The sequence below is a fragment of the Musa acuminata genome, chromosome BXJ2-6, assembly GCF_036884655.1.
Source record: "Musa acuminata AAA Group cultivar baxijiao chromosome BXJ2-6, Cavendish_Baxijiao_AAA, whole genome shotgun sequence".
Lineage (NCBI taxonomy): Eukaryota > Viridiplantae > Streptophyta > Magnoliopsida > Zingiberales > Musaceae > Musa > Musa acuminata.
In genome coordinates, this window is record NC_088343.1 from 8,139,129 (window position 1) to 8,157,398 (window position 18,270).

An 18,270-nucleotide genomic window follows, 5' to 3' on the forward strand; every position below is an offset into this window, starting at 1 on the left:
GATATATATTGGATCGAGATTTGAATCTGATAGATGTCGTCATGAAAGTGTTGCTTTTTCTTATGGCGACAACGCTCCCACCTCGGAAAATTCTAAATGTGTTGGTCTTCTTCGATCGTGGATCGGATGCTCGGACGACGTTCGGACATGCTCGTGCGCGACCCCCGCGCGTCTGTTTGTATATAGTATATACTATGTCGGGGCAAAGGAAATCCGACCGGGTCGGCGGTCGGGTCGGGTCGGACCGGACGGACCGGTTGGTGTCCGAACAGGATAAGACGATCTTCTCGCGACACGGACGGGGGATTAAAACCCTAGTCCCTCTTTTTTCCTCCTGCAAATCTTCACGAAACCCTAATTGGAAGCTCGGTGGCGGGAATAACAGCACCATCCGCTCAATGCTTCCTTTCTGGAGGTAATCGCGGCTACCTAGCTTTGGCTTTCTCGTTTTGTATTCCTCCCTTACTTTTCGTCCATGGTTCTCGTCGTTCTTCTGTTAGGAATCGTGATTTCTTACAAATCTAGCGTGGTTGTTGATTTTTGTGAACGAAAATTACTCTGAAACCCTAATTCTGTCCGCTTCGATTCTCCTCATAACGTTTTAAGAACTGATGTACCCTCGAGCGAGTTCGAAGATTCTTCGTTGCTGTCGCTAATTCTATTGATCGGAAGCATTTGGTGGATTTAGTTGTGTTGCGATGAACTGGAAAAAGGTTCGACGTAATTCACCGTGGCATATACTTACGAACCCTCGGAATGTTGGACAATTTTAGTCTTGGGGGGCTGTGAAAATGGTTCAAATTACTAAATGTGTCTCCTCATTTTAAATTCCTCAGGATTTCTCTTTCAGTTCGTAACTCGAGCAGTTGGAAATTCATGTGCTTTGTACTAGTACGATGGTACCTATCATATGCTGTTTCCTGTTCTATGCTGATTTTAGATGATTGCTTTGCTAATTGAGGTCATGCATCTATCGTTGACATCATGTTCAATATCTTAAGTCTTTTTTTGTACGCATGCTAGGTGCATACTTACCTTTATTTGCAAAATAGAAGTACCCTCTATATCAATGATGTTATTTCTAATAAATGTTTCTAAATTGGTTTCATGATTTGCAAAATAGAAGTAATTCCATATTTTATCTTAAAATATGGAATTACGAATTTCAATATTGCTTTTCTTCTGCTGTATCAAACGTACTATTTGCTTTTATAAATCCTGTGTGTATATATATATATATATATATATATATATATACTGAGCTGGTTTAGTAGATCAACTATTGATGGGTGATTTTTTATGGTTGGATACAGCATATAAGAAACCTTCGTGTCTCTTCTCAAATGACTGTTCCAAATGTGTGGAGTTTAGAAACACCAAGCGACATGAAAGAAACTTTCCCAGCTGTCTTCAATGATCCGACTTCAAGCACTGGAGATGCTAAAATAACATGTAACTTGTTTCAAAGTGTCTCATTTAATTCCCATCTATTTGATAGCCCAGTGCTTGGTGACGGTTTTTCTGCTTCCCACAGTGAGTTTGATTAGGAGTATGAATTACACTCTCAGAATTGTTCAGAACTGCTTTAAGTTGTTAAAATAACATTGGCTGTTGCAGGATATATACCTAATGAGCACCATCGTGTAGTTGCCGGTGTTTCTCTTGGTTCTGCTGGAAACCTTTCTTCTTGGTCCGGAGGGAAACCTGAACCAAAAACTCCTCAACATGTACCACCATTATCAAGAAACATTACCATTAATCAACACTTTGGCAATCAAATGCCACCAGAGCAATATAATGAATGCCACAATAACCAATTTTTGCATGAAAGCACAACTAAAGGGATGTCTTGCATGGCTCAGATGCCTTTCTGCAGCACTGTTAATAACTTTCATAATGCCGACGTGCCTTTTTCAATGGGTCATGTTCAAGTAAAAGATGGGGCAGGAACACCTGAAGCATTCACAGATCCCAGTATCTATGGTGAGTCTATAGTACTTAATTGATTTGTTCCAGAATCTTCATACTTTTTTTCATTTAACTTATTGACTTGACTTTGCAGGTGATACTAGATTGATGTTTGATTGGAAGTTTTCTTCTTTAAATGTGTCCAGCGTGCCTGTATCACCATTTGTTTCAAGCATAGATTCCAAAATTATGAAGGGACGGTTTATAGGCTCTAACTTTGAATTGACCGACATGATCGGTATGCAACACCCACCACCTGGTTCAGGAAGCCTCCTTCAGTCCTATTTAAAAGCACAGGTGCATGATTCACAGCAGGGGCATTTGTGTCAAATCAAGCAAAAATGTATGGGCTCACAACCGTCACTGCAAGGGCCTCATCCACCATATGATCCATTTGTTCAGCATCAATTCTTGCAAAAGGATCAATATCAACAACAGGAAGAAAACATAGTTGGAAATCAGGATTTTGCGTCATCACAATCAGAAAGCTTTTTGAATGGGCCACGTCTAATGAACAGTCAAAATTTATTGGACGTAGTGCCACTTGAGCCCCTGGCTATCCATGACATCATTAAGCATGAGCAACCTCCACCAATGTTCGAGGGTATTGCTTCTAAGGTTGACCATTTAACTACAATCCCACAAAGGCCAACACGATTCCAAGCCATCCACAATGTATTATTCCTATACGAACATGTTAGGAACTGTCAGGATGATGGGAAAGGTTGCATCTTGTTGCAGTGCATGAACTTGAAAAGGAATCTTCATCACATTTTACATTGTAAAGATGCTAACTGCACGAAGAATTGCTTTAAATACAAGAGGCTGTTTGATCATTATACAGAGTGCTGTAAAAGTTTATGTAGTATTTGTGGTCCTGTAAGAATGAGACTCAAAGAAGTTTCTCAGAGGAATTTTAGTAATGCCTTCACTGAACCAGAGACTACTTTGCCTGCTGTTCCAAGGCCAGACCATAAGGAATCCGCCTTTAAACGTGCAAAAACTATGCATCATTTTGATCAAAATGGAACTCATCATGTATCTCTACCGGTCATGAATTGCAGTCTTCTAACTGACAGAGGAGTGTCCCAACTAGGTCAAGAGGTGAGCATACCTGTAGATATGAAAACTGACAGTCCAGAACCAGTGGAAAAGCAATCTGTGGATTCCAATTTTAGAGATTCTGGAGAAATCTATGACACAAAAATTGAGGATACAGAAGTCAAGATCCAAGAAGGTTTTGGTGTTGAGCCTGCTGAGTTAGCACAGGTGGTTACACATTCTGAACAAGAAAACCTTGTTCAGCTTGAGTTTCTCGAGGCTGATATCAGTAGTCAGTGTGACATCACTCTAGCAGCAGCCTCTAAAGTGTCTGAAACAAAGATGGACAACCCAAAAAGAGTTGTTTCTCTGCTTGATACATTTACTGCAGAAATGCTTAGGGAACATATCAGAAGTCTTGAGCAACACATTAGCAAGGTGTGTCTCCAACTTACTGGAACTAAGATTTTGTGTTTTTCATGCCTATGAATCTAAGAGATGTCTAAACAAAGGATCCAAAGAGGACACTGTTCTGCAGGTTTCTATATTGAATGAGTTTCACATATTTTTCACCCATGATTTCACATATAGCCTCAGATTGGCCTTAAAATAGTATATTTGGTGACTAATTTTGAAATTTTAATTACCACTTTGGAGTATCTATTATTATGTAAAGTTTTATGTTTTGACTAGTCAAAATTGGTGGCAGCTTTGTGCTAATAAATCTATATTTATATTAGCTCTATCAGAGCATTGGATTTATAAATTCTCACAAGTGATACATTTCGGGTGTTTCAATAAAACGACAATCATTTTCAAATAATATTTTGGTGTAACATGCTAATGCTGTATCTTGCATGAGATGTTGTTTGGCTAAATTTTTCATGTTGTGAAGTCTTTTATTCAAATGAAATTATGTATTCTTTTCTACAAGATATATGTTGTATGATGCTACTTTTGTATATTTTTAAAAACTCTTTTCCATGAGGAGAACTGCAATAATTAAAATGTGTATGTAGGCCTAGCATTGAAGCCAATCGGCTTTAGTGAGCTCAAAATTCCTTAAGTTGATTGCAAGAAAAAGGAATAGGATGTCCTTATAAGTTACTGCTGTTGCACATCTTCTTGTGATGCTCATATTTGTCATATAATGTGTACAACCTGTCTGTCATCGTGGTGCTGTGCTTATGGTCAAGGTACAATTTACTCTCATGCTTTAAACTGAATGAATTATTAAATAGACAATAATTACACTCGGAATACAGGGTAATAATTTGTGGCCAAGTAGGCCAATGAACCTTTTATGGCTGCAGCATGATCTTCTAGTTATATTTAGATTTGGTACAAGCATGAACCGTTTAAAGCAAAATGTGATTATCAAACAGCTTGGAGAATGAGAAGATCAAGATCGACATATTTGCATGCTGTATTCTCTGATTAACTTGCTGTAACACCTTTTTTTCATTTCAAAGTTGTGCTGAGATCTTTTTCTAGACCTATGATCCTGAGATAATGAATTTTGTGCACATGTGCTATTGATTTCACTCTAGCTATCTTTCTATTGTGCTTTGAGGAATTAATTAGTTTGCAACTATAGTGTCTTATCTGGAAAATTATCTAGGATAAAGCAAACACCAGCGAGTCCCAAGGTATGGAGCACTTGGTAGATCAGAACTTTTGCAGTTTGTGTGGGATGGAGAAACTTATTTTTGAAGCACCACCAAGGTATTGTTCATCATGCTACAAGCAAATCAATCCGAAAGGAGTTTATTATACCATGAGAAGTTTCAAAAGCACAAAGTACGGGTGTGGTGCAAAAATTTCTTTCTGTGGTAAGTGCCATGGTGCTTCTGGTGAGAGTATCAAGGTTGGTGGGGAAGATATTCGAAAGTCTGATTTGGAGAGGAGGTTAAATTATGCTGAAACTGATGCTGAAACTGAATGGGTAACTGCCTTCATATTAAATTTGCCTTTTTTCTTTACCATGAAAATATTTTTAAACTTTGTTTGTGAATGTGTTTTCCAGTGGGTCCAATGTGATAAGTGCAAAGCTTGGCAGCATCAGATTTGTGCTCTTTTCAACGGGAAGAGGAAGGAGGCATTGCAAGCTGAATACATTTGCCCAAAGTGCTACTTGGAGGAACTAGAAAGGGGAAAACGTGAACCACTACCACAGAGTTCTATTCTTGGAGCAAGCGACTTACCAAAAACAATCTTGAGTGACCACATAGAGCAATGGATATTCCAGCGTCTTAAACAAGAGAGAGAAGAAAGAGCAAGGATATTGAAAAGGAGTGTTGATGAGGTAATGCATCTTATATTCTCTGAAATTTATCCATGTTCCTTGTCTTATATGAAAATCATCCATGTTATGTAAGATCCTTATTTATTAATGCACACAAGATACTTGGCAAGCTGATTTTTTTCCAAGTACTTTGTACCATTGATAACATACTAAGCAGTTTGACCTTTTTTATGCATTTAAGGATAGAGCATGTCATGCAGAGAACACTAGCCCAAATAAATAACAAAGTGTTTACAGTGGCCACAGCTGCTGTTCTTGTAGTCCTGCGTTTGTGAAGTTTCTGAAAGCATAAAAGTTTTAGCTTTCAAATCGTCTTTGGCAAAACGGCATTGGAAAGTCAGTTTCTCGTGCTAGTTTCTAGCTTCACCTTTAAAATGAAAAGAACATGATAAACATGATGCCTGTCGTAAGTAACTCAAATGGACCTATAAATCCAAGTAAATCCAAAGTCTCTTACTTTATTTTAATACTTCCCCCTTTCACCTTATTTTAATACTTCCCCCTTTCATTCTTTTATTCTGTTAATAATAGAATAATCAATTTTTTTAATGAACTTAGCTTGTTGCTTATCATTTCCCTGTCTTATATACTGAAGTTCAAGAATCTCCACTAGATCTGATATTATTCTCTAGCTTGTTGTGAAAAATGAAGAAAGGTTGTCATGCTCATGTCTAAATTTGGTGTTCCATTGTGTGGTATGACTGTTTATAATGGCTTTTCACTACTTCCAATTGTTTTAACTTCAACAAAAAAATGAATAACTTTATCAGATTCATGGATGGTCATACATGAACAGGTATGTAATTATATAGATCGTTTATAATGTAGTAATATATTAAAGATTGTGCTTATAGTACAAATTGGTGGATTGAATGACATAGTCACATTATAACTACAAGTAGTTTTCTGCCATCGTTTGGAAGGATTGTATTCTTTATTAAATTGTTCCATTAAATTTACCAATAGCAGCCGTTGGACTAGTTATGATACACACTTTTAAGGCAGCCCGTTTATGTCAACTTGCTTTGTCGCCAGAAAGCCTCCTTTGGTTGATTAGTTGCTGACTACATATAAACGGAATACCTGACGTTAGTTGGGATGGTGAAACCCAGTGAAACATTGAACCCTGATTTTTCATATAGAAATCATTCTCAATCAAATGTCTTGAATATTTGTGGTTAAATGCGATCAAGGTGAGGACTTTCTTTCTAAACACGACAGTATGTTCTGCTATCATGCTAGTGGCAGATGATGGTCTTTGAAGTTTGATTGTGGCAGTGGCACTAGTCCCTCGATGCTTTGATGCATAACTAATGGGCAGATCTGCTTAGTTATTTGGTCTTGGTTAAACTGAATTTTAGTTATTTTGCTTACTTTAGTTTTTATAATGGATCGGACATAAAACTCAACTAACATCAAACTCCTGTATTTTAGCATTTACCCCAGTTATATGGTAGTTGTGGAATTAGATAGTATCAGTTTTATGTTTTGATTAGATTTTATTTTCTCATATCAGGTGCCTGGAGCTGAAGGTCTTATAATTAGGGTGGTTTCCTCAGTTGACAAGAAATTGGAAGTAAACCCAAATTTTCGTGAGGTTTTTAAAGAAGAAATGTACCCTTCACATTTTCCTTACAAATCTAAGGTGGAAAATTTAAAAGCTTATTCTGCTGTGTCTTGCATTTTTTCATGTTATTAGTTGCAACATTATCCTAGCAATCTTATATCTTATGCTGTATCAAATTTGTTTATCCTCTTTAGGTCATTCTGTTATTTCAGAAGATTGAAGGTGCAGATGTTTGCCTCTTTGGCATGTATGTCCAAGAATATGGTTTGGACTGTGCTTTCCCAAATCAAAGATACGTCTGTATTTCATATATAGATTCTGTTAAATATTTCAGGCCTGAAATAAAGGCTGCTACAGGGGAGGCTTTACGGACTTTTGTTTATCATGAAATTTTGGTATGTAAAAGAATTGATAGCTATTGAACTTCTTGTAATCTTGTCCTATTAAAAATGAAATTATTGATGAAATTGATCTGACACTATTTTGATATTTTCTGTTTATCTAGATAGGGTACCTTAACTACTGCAAGAAATGTGGTTTCACTAGCTGTTATATATGGGCTTGCCCATCTCTGAGGCAAGACTATTATATTCTGTATTGCCACCCAAAGACACAGAAGACACCAAAGTCTGATAAGCTTCGTGAATGGTAAGTGCTATTCATGTAACATGCTTGATGCACCTCCAAGTTGTACCATTATCTTGCCTTCCAACTTAGTCTGATGATCTCTCAGGTACCAAACAATGATACGGAAGGCCATGAAGGAAAAAGTAATTCTGGAGCATACCAATCTATATGATAATTTCTTTGTGCACACTAGTGAATGTAAGACTAAGGTCACTGCAGCTCGTTTGCCATACTTTGATAATGATTTCTGGCCTGGAAAAGCAGACATCCTCCTTCAGGAGGATAAGAATGAGTCTCAGAGAAAAGGAACGAAGGCTGTAATCGAACGAGCACTACGGGCTGCCAAACGTGATGCTTCGGCAGGAAATCCAAAGGATATTCTGCTTATGCACCAAGTAATGCTTTCTCGAATTTATTGATTTCATATATCTTCACTTTGCATTTTTTTCCCCTCCAAATAGTTGTTATTTATGGTTAAATCCAAGTTTATATGTACAATCAGTTCAATTTAATCCTGCATTATATTTGGTGGGTATCAACTTTGTGGTTTACCAGGACAGTGAGCTTTCTCATATCCATACTCTTCTATTGGAGTTCTCTTTAGCCTTCACTTTCTGGTCTTTCTTTTATTCACAGGATAGTGCCTTCTCCACCTGGCATCATTGTAAGGTTCATGATTATCATTCATCTGCAATGAACAGTATGTGTCTTGTTGTTACATGTTTAGGTCATCTTTTGGCCTTTGATTGCTGACACAATAAACTCCAACTGGCACAAATTGTTGGTGTGTCAAAAATCTATTCCCATACCCATAAGCCATGAGATAGTCCTTGACCCAATTTTACATGTTGATTCCTGATCATTTTGGTTCCTACTGCTTTTTCTTTCATAGCATGCTTGTGACACTTTATGACATAATACTTGAAATTTGAGTCTTTAATTAACATGCATATTTGGTCATATATGTTAATTTATATTCAACAGCTTGGAGAAATCATCCGCCCAATCAAGGAAGACTTTATCATGATCCATTTGCAGCATACATGCAAATATTGCTATCTGCCTATTGTATCTGGAAAGCAGTGGGTCTGCAACGTTTGCAAAAACTTTAATCTTTGTGAGTGGTAAGCTTCTTTTTTCCTTATACTATGATTAAGCACTAAGTTTATGCGCCCTTTTTTTGTTTTCTCTACATATGTAATTACTCAGTTTATAAAACAATTTTATTGGTGTTTAAATTGTGTTGGAATTATTTTACAGAATTGTCTTCTATTAGCAGTATGTGGCTTCCTCTTCTCATATCTATGAGTTGTATATTGGACACTATAAATTGTTGTTATAAGTAATGTAACAAGAGTAAACTGGTTTAATTGAATTATTTATTTGAATAAAAAACAACAAAAGAAACAACTAAAGATGGTTACTTAAAAGATATCATGCAAACTGCACAGCAATAATGGTGACATTCCTGGTCATGAAAAGTCACTAAATCGTTTACTTGATACATGAACACAGCTATGATAAATTAACTAAAGATAGTTTCTTCCAATGGATTGCCATGCCACATTCTGCATGGCCGCAAGTATCATGTGCGCAAGCGTCTTTTGGCTGTCATTCTTGGTTATGGTGTTTAGCTGTGGATGCATGAATCTGCTTAGCTTTATTTTATATCATATAAGCATATACAGGTTCAATATATGCAGGCTGGCACTTGATTCCTGGGGCAAGTTGCTCAATGGACACTGCTGATATGAGTATATAGCGCATGCTTATCAACTTGGAATAGGTGTTTTTGCATTTGGTAACAAGTCATGAATGGTGTACAATGTATATGCTGCTTATAGCCAGCCGCCCAAGCTCAATTGTTTTCTTAACTTCTGAAAGAACAAAGATATTATAAGTTGACAAAGATGTATAGTTTTCAGATATATCTTCTAATCATATTTCATTCTCTAGACTGACCCTGAATAGAAAATGTATCTGAATCATTTGACAATATTATGTTTTTAGATGATTTCTTATAGTAATTGAAAGGAAAATTTGGTCAACTCCATTTTCTTGATTTTTTTAATTACTTTTCATCAAGGTATTTGGTCTTGCATTACTAAGCATAATAGAAATCAGGGCTGACAATGGAAATCAGGACTTGATCAAAGCAGAATAGCTATTAGAAATGAGGGTTGTGTCTGGTGAGATTGAGATTACTGGACAGTTTGTATTATTTTAATAGGAAGTTAATATGTGGATGACTGGAAGTGAACTGCCCTTGAACTTGGTTCCTTTGGATCAAGGAGGACTATTAGTTGCATGGCAGGTTTACATGTATCTTCTTGTCAAGAATAGTGTTGTGGTGGCTTGGTGCACTGTCCATTATGAATAAAAAAAAGTGCTGATCGTTGTTTTCTTTGAGTTTTTTAGAAACATCTCTCTGGTTTTTTTCACCTGGTTTTAAGTTTTGGTTTTTAACATTGTTTCTTTATTTAAAATTTTTCTATCAGGTGCTATGATAAAGGGCAGAATCTCGATATGAAGGATAGACACCCTGTTACTTCTAAGGAAAAACATTCCTTTCGACTAGTAAGCACCTAAACTCTGTTTTACATGTAATTTTGTTGATATCTTTTCTAATTTTTTGAAATTTCAGGTTGAGTCAGATGGTCCTGCAGATACTGATGATAAAGATAAAATGATGCAGAGTAAACTGTTTGACATGAGAACTGGATTTCTAGGTTTTTGTCAAAGTGAGCAATACCAATTTGACACCCTCCGAAGGGCAAAACATTCAACAATGATGATCCTTGATCATCTTCATGATCCGACTGCAATCACTACTGCATCCTCATGTGCCATTTGCCATTGTAACATGGATAATGATCAGAATTGGCACTGTATGATCTGTCAAGATTATCATCTTTGTGCTGATTGCTATCATAAGAAAGGAGCTTCTTACCATAAGCATCAGTTGGTAAGCCATGCCACCATGGCTGATCGTACTCTGCAGCCAAAAAAACAAAGAAATGGAAAAATAAATATTCAGGTGTTTGTTTGAATTTTTCTTATTTATTCAGTGCATCATAATTTTAAGATATAGAAGACAACTTTTAGCTTTTGTAGAATGCTGCCCTCTCTGATCCAAGGGAATAACTGATAGTATTTATATGCTTCTATCAGTGTGACATCCATCTATGAAGAATAGGCTGATCATGGCCCTTCCTCTTTGTCTTTTAATTCGCTTTCTTCATTTCCTTTCCACGAGGTTCTTTGATACATCTTTTACCATTTATACAGTTGCTAAATTCACCACCTTGTTCTTTGGGACAGATGCTAGTAGGTCCTAAAGACCATGATTTTTAAAAGATTGATTAGCATGCATCCATAGGTTTCAAAATTTCATTATTAGGGCATTTGGATCATTTTAGCACTTATATGCTTTTTTTATATTATTCCTTTCGATCACTAGAATGCTTCTCGAGTGTTCCGCTATATTATGTGCATAGCATTCTTATGTGTCTTTACATTACAGCTCCATCAAATGCAAGTTTATTATGTCATGTTATTGGTCAGTCAAATAGATTACTAAACCCATGTGATCTTGTTTTCTTCTGATACATATGGAACTAAATTTGTTCTGTGCCTGTTTCTACAATTCACTGATGTCTCTGGCAGAAACTTGAAAAAAGAAAAAGAGTTCAAACATTTTTAAGGCATCAAAAATATCTCAACTCTGGTACACACACACACACACATATATATATATATAGAGAGAGAGAGAGAGAGAGGATGGGCTACCAGTTCCCCTTCATCGTATGACTTGTATAAAAAGGCAGTAACTATGGAATTTCATGATTGCAATGCTTTTGAGGATTCCTTTTTCTTTTCTTATTTTCCTACTTGCATGTGAAACAGCTTTAGTGCACTTTTTTAATGCTGGTACGTGTTAATTATCAGATGATCCTTGATGCTTTGCTGCATGCACCAAAGTGCAGTGCTCCTCAGTGTGCTTATACATGCTGTCTGCAAGTCAAAAAACTCTTCCTTCATAGTAGGAAATGCAAGGTGCGTGCTCATGGAGGTTGTATATCTTGCAAAAAAATCTGGCTGCTTCTCCGGTGGCATGTCCGTGTTTGCCAAGAGTTTGATTGCCATGTGCCACGGTGCAAGTATGTATACAGTGCATTTTTTTTTTCTTTTTGCTGAATTTCCCTTTTATCTATTTCCATTAATACCTACATCGATGATTTTTTACGATTTAGGGATCTTAAGGATTTTACAAGGAAAACGAGACATTCAAGATCAAAGGAATCAAGCAGCAAGGTGGTTTCTGAATCCAGTATTTCACCAGATCAGCAGTTACCACGTATTTTTGCAAGTCTAGAGGGCCCATTATGATGTGATTTATCTAATCCAAGACGGTGGACTAGCAGCTGTAGCTTAATTTTTTTCCTCAGGTTGAAGATGGAGGAAATAATGAAGAAAATGGAATTCCCTGTTTGTAACAGCTTGTATATACGTAGGATTCATGGACGGGAGAGCAAGAAAGTAACATATTTGCCCTGGATACGATCATGCGATTTGCCTCGTATTGATCACTAATTTATCAGGGTGACTGAAGTAGAAAAGTTATAGAAGCAAAATGACACCAGTGCAATAACCTTGGCATTAGTGTCCAAGTATCATGGACAATCTGTATATTAAGTTCTTGTATTTAATTGCACAGTATCAATTCTTTTGTATGACCAAATAAACGAGTAATTGCATCAGTAAAAGGGAAAACTTTCCCTGTCTGTTTGGTAAGATCTCTGTTCTTTATGGTGAATAGTTGGGGTTGCAAGTAAATGTGGTTCTTGCACAAGACTTTGATGATAATTTGCTTTTGGCCTGTGTCTCTTATTCTGGGAGAAACTTACCGGGACGGTATTTGGACTCGCACAAAGTGGAGTTTGCTTTGTGAGGATGCTGCAGATGAACTCCAATTCTTTCCCCTCTCCTCATTGCAAACAATCATATCGAGTCTAGCCCTAGTCAAATAATGTCAAATCTAGAGATGGGACCGCCAAAATGCTACAGCAGAAATGTCAAATCTTGAACAGAGACTGTACGATGGTACTCCACCATTCCATCAAATAATGTACTGCTTTGCATCAATCTTCACTGCGGCCTCATTGATGGGAGACGAAAGGAAACAGATGGTGGAATCCTCGATAGGTGGAAGTAATAAATAGAGAGCCAATGATCTGTTAACTGCACTTATTCTCACAATGAACCAGCGATAGAACAGCAATGCAATCCAGGGAGTCGACCTTTAAGCCTAGGAAGAGAAAGCTGGCCATCCACAATCAAATGCTGGCTTGAAGTGCAATCTTTAATGCTGCATCCACAAGATGATGCTGTCCTCTGCCCACCGCAATCATCATAGGATAAGGATGTAGTGCAATGGCCGCAAGGCTACTTGGAGGCTCTGCTTAATAATGGTAACAGATGGCACAGGTCAAAACCTTCTGAGGAAGCCAATCAAGTAAATGGTCCACATAATCACCAGCATCCATGTAAAACTTCTCCGAATCCATCATATTGGCTGTGCTGCCGTCAGGATTCATGGTAAGAAGTATGTTCTGGTTGACTTCGCACCTCGGTTGATAGGACAGAGATAGATCTGAGTTAGTGGCGAGCCAGTGGATGTCGGATTCCACCTTCCATAGAGAAGCTCGATCTGACAGCAGAGTTGGCATGCTGCAGAAGTATCTCATTTATCGATTTAGGCTTTGATCCCCTCTTCTGAGAAGAAAAAACAGTTTTATTGTTCTATATGAAAGTCCTAATGCCGAAGCACAAAACAGAGCTACAGCTCTAATGGAAGAACCCATGTCCTAATCTACATTGAAACTATTCTCTCTTTCTTTTCGGTGTGACATCGTTTTCCTGTCAAATTTTGCTGCATGCATTATATTGATCATTTATGGATCCAACTGCCTTTCTGCGGTCTTCATTTCTCAGCACTGCAGGAATGAAGGATTATCCTGATGACGAACTCCATGAAAGCATTCATAAATACGCACTGCAGATAAGCGACAATAGCTTGATAAACTACTCTAACATTCTGCCAGAATATACTGCCTGCTTCATACAAGTAGTAAATATGGTGTGTACAGCTATCTGTGCAGGTTTGGACATCCTACAAGAGCATGACCAAAAGAAACATGACCATCACCTCTTGAACAACAATTCCCCACCAAAAACCACTAATTGAAGAAGCAGGAAACAGAAAAGAGGTCGACAGACCAGAATTCTGATCTGGATTCCTATCATCTACCCTCTCGTTGGCATTGGAGCCATTGGCGGAGGGCTCTTGGTCTCGCTTGCATTGTGCCACACCGTGAGGGGCACTTCCTGTGGCCATGGCTGCAGCATTGCAACAGAGATTTGGATTGTTCCAAGAAGCAAATCTCTTTCCCATCCTCCGGTAGAACCTTTCGGGGAACTCAAGCTCCCCCGTTAAGTTGTTGCCATTGAGATAGAGAGCAGTAAGAGAAGGCAGAGCTGCGAACTTGGAAGAGACAATGCCAGAGAGGTGGTTGTTGTCTAACGCGAGGTATCTCAATCTCTTCAGGCTTGCAATAGTTTCAGGAATCGTGCCTTCTAAACCCATATGGGAAAGGTCCAAGGTGGTAAGGTTCCTCAAGTTCTTCCACTCGAATTCCAGAAGACTCCCACCCCATGGGTTGTAAGACAGAAGCAAAACCTGAAGTGACTCCATGCCAGCAAGTGATTTGGAAGGAACACCAGATAAGCTATTGTTCCTGAGATCCAGAAGGGTAAGGTGGCTGAGATTTCCAAGCCCGGGTGGAAGGCTTCCATGTAATCGATTGCTGTTGATGTCCAGCTTTAAGAGTGAACTGAGACCGCAGAGAGAGGAAGGGAGAGAACCGGTCAGGGAATTCCCGCCGAGGTCCAAGATCAAGAGCTGGTTTAAATTGTTGCAAAGAGAAGCTGGAATTTGACCAGAGAATCGGTTCCCCGAGAGCATCAGTCTCTTCAGCTGGATCAAATTCCCAAGTTCCATTGGCAATTCTCCCACCAGCGAGTTGTCGACTAGCACAAGGGACCGTAGATTACGAAGCTGACCAAGGTTGGCTGGGATTCCTCCCACGAGGCCTTGATTCGAGCGCAAATCGAGGTTTTCCAAGCTTTCAGCTAGCTTCTCCCAGTTGCTTGATGGCAAGCTAGTTTGTTCATGAGAAGAGAAGCAATCGAAGATGGAGAGGGTTTTGAGATGCTTGAGCTGAAATAGCAGTGGACTGAACTCTGATTTCTCCGTGCATTCCAGTGAATTCTCAAGGATGGGTCCGATGCTTAGGGCCGTAACGTACCATAGACCATCAAAGAGATCGCATGATACTCCCTGCATTGGGAAAAGATCATGAATCGAATAAGTAAAGTCAAACCCCTGACTGACTCTGGAAAAAAGTCAATTTTAGAACAAAATTTTGTTGTATGATGAACATCCATCAGCTTCCTACTCTATCGAATTCCTGAAATAAATATGAGAAGCCGCATCAATCAATTTAACATCTATGTGATTTGGACAGCAACAAGCTTCGATAGCTAATGCTGCTCGAGTTTTCAGTCTTGCAGGCAGATACTCAAAAGTATATCCATATGCGAGTGAGATCAAATCAAACATTCGAAAAGCAGCACTTGAGTCATGCAAGCTCATGCTTGTCGAAAGTAGCAATTCCCATGTCTCCGAGATACGAATGATGCTCAGAAGAAGGGAAAAGGAGGAAGGAACCTTGGTACTGTCTTTGCCACACAAACCTATTTGGATCTCCTAAATAACTTTCGCTATTAAGAAAGCCGATGGCAGGAAGCGATGTTCGCAATTCAAAATGAAGTCTTGCTATCTTATATGTATCAGCATGAATCTAAACACAAAAAAGAGAACTTGCAGATCGATTTAATGAAGGAATCAAACTTCTGATGTCTGTTAGGAACCTGTATTTGCGTCCAGCCGCAAGGATCCGGATAAAGATCCGACCCATTCCACCGTTGTCCGACAAAGCCTTGGATCACCATGTACAGGGCTTCTTGCTCTGTCTTCTCCATCGGAGCGATGGAGCTTTCTGGTTGGGATAACGCATGGAAGATGAGGAATGGTAGGAGGAGAAAAGCCCGTGTAGAAGCCATCTTTGTCTTCGTGTATCTCGAGAGCAGAAGAGCCAGGGTGATGTCAGTCAGCTCAAGACACAAGCAAGAACACTGCCGAAACTAATCAAAGAGATGCGAAGAAGCGCAACCATCTGGATAAAGATGCAGAAGCAAGCCTCTCCGACGACTAAAACCCTGAGAACCTTGTGATCTGTCGACGGTGTGGGAAGAAGCGGAGCTTCTCATGCGCGAAACGCGATAGTCTCATGCTGGTAGAAACAAGGCCGACATTATCAGAGAAAGCAGCACTCGGGCTCACAAGAAAAGCAACGGTAGGCAGCAGATTCTGAAGTGGGATGCGGAAACTCTAACTACCACAAAATCCAAAAAGTGAGCTAAACAAAAGAAATGTATGCCAAAAGGAAAAGGATCGAAAGAAGGGAAGCAGTGCCGAGAACATTCCCACAACCGATGCGACAACCAAAAATTGAATCCGAAGGAGAGCAGTGGATGGCCTCTTCAAGTACTCGAAGAACACAAGTATTCGAAAATCTATGGAAAGAACGGATACAGATCGGAGAGGGAGACCGCGCTAACGATGACATTTATTGGGGCTCGGTAAAGTCGAGTGATGATGGCGAGGACAAGAAGTAGAAGAAGCGCGCTGAAAAGATTGGCGAGATCGATGCACGGCGGCTGAGAATAACGAAGGGGAGGGGGTTAATTATTATTACTGATGTAGTTAGTTATTTTTAATATTTATATTTTTTAAATATTATATTAATATATTTATAGTTATAAAAATAAAATATCTTTATCCATACATTCTAATATAGTTGATTTTATCAATAAAAAAATAAAAAAAAATAAAAAAATAAAAATATAATTTTAATATTTTGATTAGTGATGACATGGTATCATTAAGTGAGGATTGTTTTACATCTACGTTAATATCGATATAATTATCGAAAAGTTCTTTCGTTGCTCTGGATCTATATCGAGACTGCCAACAGATGTCAAGTAGTTCTTATCTTTTACCATAGTTTTTTTCATCTACAATAATAACTCACGATATATCGTTATTTTCTATCATTAATTAAAATATTAAAATTATTTTTTAATTTTTTATACTTTTATTAGTAAAATTGAGTAAGTATATCTGTATATTTTATTTTTATAACTATAAGAATATTAATATAACGGATCAAAATACTAAATATACCTAATTAACCCAAGGGAATGGAATGGGTGAGTAACTCCGAGAACTGTACGTTGCTTAGTTGTATTTTAGTTGAGGTGGAAAAGGATGTGGAATACGTGTGGGGTAGGAAAAAATTGGAGGTATCGAGCATTGTTCTTTAACGAGGGGACCGTGCTCCGTGCATGTGCCTGCATGACATTACGTGATGAGGGAAGTTCATCCATTTGTCACTTCTTTATCATATCCAATACCACACAGGGTTTTCACTGTCCGCGTCGACTGTTGCTTTCGTTTTCCAAACAGCGAGCCACAATAATAATGGCTGAACAGAAAACACAGGAAATCAATCAGGATGACAGCACCGTCGGGGCCGGGTGAACCATTGAAGTGGTGGAAGAAGAGGTGGGATGAGACGAACCTCCCATTTATTTGTCCTAATGTCCTATCGTTCATAGACGGAGGAGGAGGACCGCTCATCGTGGGACGGCGTGGAGAGAGAGGTGCAATGAAAAGCTACAGAAAGTGATGTTTGCAGATCCAGGATGGGCATACAAAAGCGTCTCATAAAGATTTGAGAGGCCGCCTTTATCTAACATAGCAGGTACTGCTCTGTCCTTCAGCCTAATCCTACAACTCTACCTGCCCATTCCATCACCAAAATGCCACCCGACACAGTATCTACCCTTCCACTCGACACCAGGCGGGAAGCATGTACAGTCGATGCGCTACGGCACATGACTACTTCGATGCCTCCAAAAATTAAGGTAAATTACTGTTCGCCATGGGAATTGTTGGTCTGCCAGCGGTAAGACAACTTGGAAGTTTCGAGAACAGGAGGGGGTGTCACTCTTAAGATGGCCAACAATTTACTGCGGCAGTTGGGGCGAGAAGGCAGCTTTATCAAAGATCTCTGACGACAGATCTTGGAGAGCACAACTCACGCCTCGCTGTGACTCGGTTGTGAGGAAGCTCGCAGAGAGGGAGAGGGAGAGGGAGAGGGAGAGGGAGGACCACGCCCACCACCATCACCACCACACGGTAGCATTGAGGAGCTATTAGTGACGCATTCAGGTCTGATCCTCTGGACAATCCACTGAAAGAGAAAGAAGCCGAGGTGAGCGAAGCCACCTTCACATCTCTCATCCACGACCCGTCCCTATCCATGCCGGCCTTTTTGTATTTTGGCAGCTCCTCCCTCTGCTCCGTGCGGCGGTTGCGTTCGGCAGTAGGCCTTTGCATAGCTTTGGTAAACGACGAAGGCATTCACAAGAACTAAAACTGATTCACGAGGCAAGGCCAACAGCTAATCATCCCTGGGCTGGCCGTTCTAACATAAGATCCACCAGAAATTACTTGAAGAAAACCGAACGGGATGTTGAACTGAAGGTTAAATAAATAACAGCGGCAGGAACTAGA

At 39.0% G+C, this 18,270-nt stretch overlaps 2 protein-coding genes across 6 annotated transcripts; one reads left to right on the plus strand and one right to left on the minus strand.

Moving 5' to 3' along the window:
- The first annotated feature begins 222 nt into the window (after positions 1-222).
- Positions 223-12,302, plus strand: LOC135582663 (histone acetyltransferase HAC1-like). 4 transcript variants are annotated; one of them, XM_065112119.1, is made up of 15 exons: positions 223-415; positions 1,314-1,533; positions 1,618-1,983; positions 2,063-3,447; positions 4,631-4,954; positions 5,036-5,314; positions 6,831-6,959; positions 7,076-7,276; positions 7,387-7,529; positions 7,615-7,903; positions 8,493-8,632; positions 10,007-10,085; positions 10,153-10,545; positions 11,457-11,668; positions 11,762-12,302. In XM_065112119.1, the coding sequence occupies exons 2-15, from the start codon at positions 1,344-1,346 to the stop codon at positions 11,895-11,897; spliced, it is 4,266 nt and encodes a 1,421-aa protein (XP_064968191.1). In that variant the 5' UTR covers positions 223-415; positions 1,314-1,343; the 3' UTR covers positions 11,898-12,302. The 4 variants fall into 4 exon arrangements, with proteins under 4 accessions (XP_064968191.1, XP_064968192.1, XP_064968194.1 ...); XM_065112120.1 differs by having other exon boundaries at positions 10,153-10,473; XM_065112122.1 differs by having other exon boundaries at positions 224-415; positions 1,314-1,452.
- Positions 12,303-13,584: 1,282 nt separating this feature from the next.
- On the minus strand, positions 13,585-16,301 carry LOC103987366 (piriformospora indica-insensitive protein 2-like). Of its 2 annotated transcripts, XM_065112123.1 has the most exons (3): positions 15,803-16,301; positions 15,501-15,698; positions 13,585-14,907 (listed from the first exon to the last, which is right to left on the minus strand). In XM_065112123.1, the coding sequence occupies exons 1-3, from the start codon at positions 15,803-15,805 to the stop codon at positions 13,681-13,683; spliced, it is 1,428 nt and encodes a 475-aa protein (XP_064968195.1). In that variant the 5' UTR covers positions 15,806-16,301; the 3' UTR covers positions 13,585-13,680. The 2 variants fall into 2 exon arrangements, with proteins under 2 accessions (XP_064968195.1, XP_009403927.2); XM_009405652.3 differs by having other exon boundaries at positions 15,501-16,301.
- Positions 16,302-18,270: the final 1,969 nt, after the last annotated feature.